This window comes from Anopheles aquasalis, chromosome 2 (genome assembly GCF_943734665.1).
Source record: "Anopheles aquasalis chromosome 2, idAnoAquaMG_Q_19, whole genome shotgun sequence".
In the NCBI taxonomy this organism is placed as follows: Eukaryota; Metazoa; Arthropoda; class Insecta; order Diptera; family Culicidae; genus Anopheles; species Anopheles aquasalis.
In genome coordinates, this window is record NC_064877.1 from 89,060,647 (window position 1) to 89,068,146 (window position 7,500).

The window sequence follows — 7,500 nt, forward strand, 5'->3', positions numbered from 1 at the left end:
GCGCCAATTCCGGCGGAAACGGTGAATATTGTAACGGAAACGAAAGAAGCGACTCAACAGGAACACTACGTAACGCAGATTCAGCTCGAGCAGGCCACACAACGTCAGCAGATCCGTAAGAATGCGAAGCAAACGAAGAAACAAAAGACAACGTCTCATAAAAAGCCGGCACCGATCGTGATACAGGAGGATCGCACGAACATCTCTACGATCGAAGTTGTTTCGCCAAAGGAAAAGAGTGTCTCGGTCGTCGATCTTCGCTCACCGAATGAACCACTGACCGTGACATCGATCGAGTTGAAATGTGTCGAGTCATCGGAAGCCTCGCAACAAGAGATTTGGTCCGAGCAGTTTGAAAGTGTCGAGCGTAGTGAAAGCGTAATTTATAGTACAACGGTAGTATCAGAAACGACACATACCGTAGTGCTCGATCGTGAACCACACGATGAAAGCGATCGTCAAACACAAACTGTTGTTATCGAAGTTGAAAAGAAGGAAGTACCCTCGAGCAGTGATACATCAAGTGTCTGGTGTCCGCCGACAAAGAAAAAGAGTAAAACCAAAAAATCCAAAAAGGTTCTTGACAGTAAGAATGCAGATCAGCCTACGGAGGTCGAAGAGGCGTTAACGGCGAGCTCATCGGAAATCCAGCAGCAGCAAGAACGGATCGTATGCGATGCTCATGAACCAACGGCCGAAGAAATCGTGCTTATGGCTTCCAGAGAAGAATCCTTCCTTGCAGAGATGAGCAAACCTCCGACACCCTCTGATGAAAAAGAAATGTGTACCCAACCTGAATGTGAACCAGCGGCAAAGGTCACTGAAATCATCGCTAGCCCTACGGCAGAAGAAATTGATTTGATGCAGGCAAGAGAAGAGTCCTTCTTAGCCGAAATTAGTGCAGCGGAAAGCGAAAAGGTTGGAGTTTCTTTTGGTGAGACCAAACCAGAGCCAACGGTAAGCGTGGATGGAGATGCGGATTCAGAAGAAAATGCACTTATGCGTGTAAGAGAAGCATCTTTCCAATCGGCTCAAAGTGTAAAGCATGAACAGCAACAATTCAAAATGATTCAGCCAACTGCTGAGGAGATCGTCCTTATGACTGCAAGAGAAGAATCCTTCCTTGCTGAGATAAGCAAGCCTCACACTCCTTCCGATGAAGCAACAGCAAAGACCACGGATAACGTGGCTAGTCCAACGGCAGAAGAAATTAATTTAATGCAAGCAAGAGAAGAGTCCTTTTTGAGCGAAATGAGCGTAGCATCATTCGGTAAAACCAAGCATGAGCGAACGATAACTGTTGATCAAGATGACGCTTCAGAAGAAACAGCATTAAAGCTTGCAAGAGAAGCGTCTTTACGATCGGATGCAATCATATCGGAAAGCGGATCATCAATAGCGCAAGATGTTGTACACGAACGGCAACAGTTTAAGATCGTTGAACCAACGGCTGAAGAGATCGTGCTTATGGCTGCCAGAGAGGAATCCTTCCTTGCAGAAATGAGCAACCCTCAGACACTTTCTGCTGAACCTGAAGTGCGTGCCCAACCTGAACCAGCGGCAAAGGTCACTGAGACCATCGCTAGCCCTACGGCAGAAGAAATTGATTTAATGCAGGCAAGAGAAGAATCGTTCTTGGTCGAAATGAGCACAGTTTGTGGCATTGATAATGCGAAGAAGCCTCACGATATGACGCCACCGATTGAACCAAGTAATGCTGGTTACGAATCACTTCAAACAAAAACGGCAAAGAATGACTCCGAAAAACAAGCAACGCTACAACCAACAGCGGAAGAAATCGCTATAATGAGCGCTAGAGAAGAGAGTTTTTTGGCCGAAATGAGCACTGCTGTCGTTGTTGATAGTGTACAGATGATCGAGCACGAAGAAATAATCCTACGAAACTCTGAACAAGATGCTGTAAGCAACGTCACTACGTCAACGAATATTGAAACAGCTGTAAAGGAAGCTGGAGAAAAATCGATAACCGTCGATAATGGTGAATGTGCTGATGCTTCTGCGATCCAGATTAAGCCTGAGTATATCGTTTCTACAAATGAAGAGGAAGTTGCACTAACGCAGGCAAGAGAAGAGTCCTGCCTTGTGGAAATGAGCCGATTTGAAACCAAACCTTCTGAAGATCGTATTCTGCACGAGCAAATCATTGATCCCCAAGCGATTGAAACTGATTTGCCAACGGCTGAAGAGATTGATCTTATGAATGCAAGAGAGGAATCATTCCTTGCTGAAATGAGTCGGACTGTTGATCTCCCAGTCGAAAAATTAGAATGTAGCCATGAGCATCTGACAGAGCATGTGCTGCATGCAGGCCCAACGGAAGAAGCGAAATCATTTGTGGCTGGAGCAATGGCAGAGGCTGATACGATACCAAAGGCAGAGGAGAGTTGCAAATCGCCGAGCAAAGTATCGGAAACCATCAGCTCATCGCCGGTGAAAGGACAAAAGAAAAAGCAAAAGGATAAGTTCAAGAAGATCCGAAAAAGCGATGCCGCAAGCATGGCCGCATTCCTTGAGGAGGAAAGAAAGGTATTTGAGGCGGAGGCAGTGACTGAAGCTAAACAAGTGCAAATCGTTGAACCGAATCCGATTCGAACGCGCGATCAAACATCGCCAGGTTCGAGCATAACGAAGGAACAGATAGAAACCATCATCGTTGGCATAAACTTCGATCGACAGAACTCTGTTCCGACGTTGACCAACGAGTCGTCGGCCGTTGCGCAATCTGAACTGCCGGAAGCCACATTCGAAGTAAACCTTCCCGAGAGCCCGGTAAAGAGTGTGAAAGAGTTTAAAAGCAATCTGGTGTTTGAGGATTACGATTTCATTCCGGCTTCTCCGGTGAAACGCATCATAGAAAGCAATTTAGAGGATAAAAATGGTCGACCGAGGGCAGGCAAGTTCATGCCAAAGCTCGAAAGCATTCCATCGGATGCTGATCTGTTGGGCAATGGTAAAGATAATGATGGAAAGATGACGGAAGGAACAACGACCGCGGTATCGAATGTAACAACAACAACAACAACGACACAACGATCGGCTTCCACCAATCAAGATTCGTCGACGGATACAGGCAAGGAAGATAGCGATCCGGTGCAGCGTATACTGATAAACTCTCGGTGGCGTGATAATCGACAGAAAATATCTATGATCACTCACGAGGAAGTCCTGCTGCAACCCATTCAACACATTCGGCTGTCTCTGCCCAAAGTGACGGCGGAAATAATAGAAATCGCTCCTAAGGATATGACGATAGACGTGGTACCGTTGGAACCGATCGTGCTCGAAACGCCCAAAGATGAGCAGATTGTGCAGATTGACGATCTTCCGGGGCAAATAGCTACGGAAGTGTCGATGCTGGATATAGCTCCTTCCGTCGTGTACGAGACGCAGTCGGTGGATGTGCTGGAGAAAGAGGCTTCGCTGCCCTCTGCGGACGATGTTCAGTTGAGTATGGTTGTGGCAACGGAAGCACAGCATCCTTCATCAACCGGTGGGGAGGTGACAGTGGAAGAAAGACAGGAATCGTCGCAACAAGTCTTTACCACCACGACCACCTCGGTTATGTATCGTACGACCACGATCACCTACATTCAATCGGATGAACAGGAAGAAATCAACGAAATCTACACCAGCCCAACGGTAGTGGAGCAAACTATCACAACACATACCGAACAAACGGATGATAGCTCCACTATCGATCAAAGAAGTGAACAGTCGGAAACTACTGTTATTATGGTGAGCGAAGCTGAGAACCAAGCTGATCGATCAACTGTTTCGCAAGCAGATCGTAGCATGGAAGAGCAACATGGTAGCATGGTTGAACCAACTGCGATGATAGTGGTGGACGAGAGTGAACCAAATATTAGCATCGCTACCATCGATGACGATCAGCAGGCTGTGCTGGATAGTTCAGTGTTTTCAGAGGCTGATCGAAGCATGCGAGAGGAAATCGTTCAACAGGAAGTGATTCCATCGGTGCAGAATGCTGATGCTGATGAGTCGAAGCACAAGGAATTGGCTGCTGCGCAAATGCCCAAAGAAACCGCTTCCAGATCGCTTTCAGAGGAAGGCAAGGTGGAGGCATCGGTAACGTTATCGGGTCTTGAGTTGGACAATGTGTCATCTTACAACTACTGGCAGTATCACGATGCAGAACGACATTACGCACAGCATTTCGTGTTGCCGTCGGTTACGAGTGGTGCAGCAGAAACGCTGGCGGTGGAGGCGACGGCGGCGGCGGCGTCGACGTCGCTGGCGGCTTCGGTTGATGTGGATCAAATTACTGAGCAAGCAATTATGCAATCGAAACCCACGCCGGCGGCTTCGGTGGGGAACGTCTCAGACCAAGTGGAGCAAAAAAGAACGGATGGTTTGGGCATTGAAAGTGGCAATGGCGATGGTGATGTTATGGCAACGACTGGACAGCAAGAGAAACAGTTGGAAGAGATTTATCGCACATTGCAGCAATCGTACCTTAGCGTATGGCAATTGCGTGAAGCTGAAAATGCGTACCAACAGTTGCAAGGACATCAAGCGACGGTTTGTGAACCGGAACAATCCTCGGAGGAATTACTCGGTGGTGACGAACCTCCTCCAGTGGTGGAGGCAGTGAACAAGGAGGAACCGGAATTGACGTGTCCTTTAGAGGATGTTGTTGACTCGGAGGAATCGCAATTGATAGCAATGAGGGACCAATCTCGTCAGGTTGACAGTGATCTAGAGGTGATGAAGGGGTTGGCAAGTTCTGTTACTAATTGTTGGCAACTGAAGGACGCTGAACAGAGCTACGAACGGGATCGTGCGCTGCATCGTGCAGAAGAGCTTGTGACAACACAGCAAATGGATCAGGGGGAGGTTGTTATCGATCAGGATAAAGCAACAGCATTAAGCTTAGTTTTTTCAGATCAAGCTGTGTCTGAGAATGGGGCACAACAGCAGATTGAGGTTGCGAAGCCGGAGATCGATCATGATAAATTTACTGCCGATAGGGAGTCGGTTCTAACTGGTCGGTCAGTTGCTTTTGGCGATGATCCACAGAATATTCCAATGAAAGATTCTATTCATCCCGTAGAATCTTCGTTGGTTTATGAGATAGCTCCAAGCTATGATGTTTATCAACTTCGCAACAGCGAAATGAAATATGCTCTGTTGCAGGGACAACGCGTTCCGCTAGAAGCTGAAACACTCCAGGTACAGGATTCAGAAGTCGAGGAACAAAAGAAATCAATAACCGATTTGAAACCGGAAATGACATTAAGTGAATCATCAGTTCCAATTGATTTGCCTGTGGCAACGCCAGGAAATGTCGTGAGTGCTCTTGAGGAAAAATCTGTGAAACATAATCCTTGGGATTATGAGACGGTTCCGTGCTACAATGTGCAACAGCTTTGTGAGGGTGAAATGAAATATGCTCTCCTAAAGAGAGTCACTGTGCCTTTAGAGCCATCTGACCTTCAGGATGTTGCCCTTGAAGTTGTGGTTCCAAAAGAAGATAATGTTGAAGAAGAACGGTTTGTACAGGAATTTTCCGAACCCGTTTCTTCGCTAGAAGTTAGTGATAACCTTGAGGTGGCACTAGAAGCTGAACCAGCTTCGCTTGTTTCCCAATCCGATATGAGACTTAATGCGTTATTTTTGGAAGCTACGCCATATTACAACTTGCGTTCGCTTCGTAACAGCGAAGATCAATATTATGTAAACCGACATAGCGATAGGGATAGGGTAGTGCTGTTGGAAGAATCTCAAGAGGTTTCCGATGTATTGAGCAACCGTTCGAAGGACGAAATCTCTCCAATCGAAAGTGAATGCAATGATGGAATGGTTGGGGAGAACCGAGCAGTTCAGGGAATGATTCAAACAGATGATGAAACTGCAAAAGATTTGCCCGATGTTGCACATGAATCTGGTATTGCTGATAGGGAAGATTCAGAACAACCGTTGGCGTGTGCTGGAGGGGTTTTATCAACAGAACAATCAGGTATCCTTGAAAAAGCTCAACACGACGAAGAGCAAGAGCTTCGTCGTTTATCAGAAGCCTCGAAATTGGAATGTCCTGAGAGTACAACTGATGATGAACCATCTGGCTCGATTTTAACTGAAAAAACAGTGCAAATTTCACAAGAGATCAATCAATCCGTGATCATTGTTGAAGAGAAGCTTGAAGTGAAGAAGGAAATAGCAGTGTTGCCAGAGGAGCAATCTCATAACGTGGATCACGATGATGAAGAACAAGAGCTTCTTCGTTTATCTGAAGCATCGAAGAAGGACGATTCGGTTGATCAGAGTGACCCATTGGTTAAAATTCCCACGGAAGAGCCAGCAGATCCAATTAATGAGCAAGTTGATTTAGTGCAGGATTCACAAGAGAAAAAGGAACCAGAAAAGGATGTGAATCTTTTACCGGTGCATCAGTCCGATTTGCTTGTGTTAGCTCAAGATAATGAAGAGCTAGAGCTTCGTCGTTCGTTTGAGGTTTCTCAGATGGAGTCGACTGAAGATAAAATTGATGGAGGCGCATCTGGTATCACTGTTACTAATGAAGAATCATTGGAGGTGAAAGTGGAAAATTTACCACCAATCAGCAATGAAACAGTGGAAATTGTTCAGGAGACATTAGTCTTTTCAGAGAGCGATGAAGGACTATTGCCAGCGGAACAATCAGATGCGGTGGTTCAAGACGATGAAGAACTAGAACTCTGTCGTTTGTCAGAAGCATCGGAGAAGGAAAATTTTGAAGAAATACCGAAAGGATTGGCAGAGCTTGCACAAGACATTCATGAGCAAGCTACCGGCGTTCCCGAAGAGATTAAGGATACAAATCAAACTGTCCGCCAAGAGCAGCTTTCTGAAAAATACTTGCCCGCCGGACTAGAACCACTATCCACTGATGTAGCTACCTCCATCGTTGAATGCACTGTAGAAGAACAAACCGAGGTACTATATGAAGTGGTGGGAAGAACTGTCATTGAGTGCACTATCGTTGGTGAAGAAGTGCAAAGTGATCATCTTCCAGAGCCTATGCTCGCTATCGATTCGAAACCGCTGCCAGTGAGTTCAAATGCATCCGAGCAGCTAGATTCAGTTTCGGCTGATTTGGCGGCTCATGCAGAACACGTACATGATTCTGAGGAGTTGTTTTTGCAAAAGAATCGTCAAGTGTCGTTCGAGAGTGAGGAGGAACCAACGGTTATACATAATGTTGTTGCACCACTGGTATCCGATTTGCAACAGTCCGTTTACCAATCGAATGTTTCAATCGTGAACATTCCTTTGGAATGTGGCATTGAGAGCGGAGGAGTTGAAGTGAAAATCTCGAGCATAGAATCCAGTGAAGTTATGGTTGAGTCTTCGAGCTCTTCTGTGGAACAGTTGGATGAGGGAGAAATGATCGTAGAAGGAAAGCTGCTCGTTGAAGTGAATGTCCCACGAAGGGAAACCGTTAAGCAACCAGAAGGTACGAGCGATCCTTTCGAACGGAAG

At 46.2% G+C, this 7,500-nt stretch overlaps 1 protein-coding gene across 4 annotated transcripts in view; it reads left to right on the forward strand.

The window, feature by feature from the left end:
* Positions 1-7,500, forward strand: part of LOC126581379 (muscle-specific protein 300 kDa) — a 68,382-nt gene that overhangs the window by 42,055 nt on the left and 18,827 nt on the right. For 3 of the 4 annotated variants that reach the window (XR_007609152.1, XM_050244980.1, XM_050244981.1), the window contains exon 15: positions 1-7,500. This exon is cut by the window's left edge and continues 1,395 nt beyond it; it is cut by the window's right edge and continues 3,651 nt beyond it. The exons of the other annotated variant lie outside the window; for it this stretch is intronic. Coding sequence is in view for 2 of the 3 variants with exons in the window: in XM_050244980.1 (XP_050100937.1) it covers positions 1-7,500 (7,500 nt within the window). In the remaining variant the exon portion in view is untranslated. 4 annotated transcript variants of the gene reach the window in all.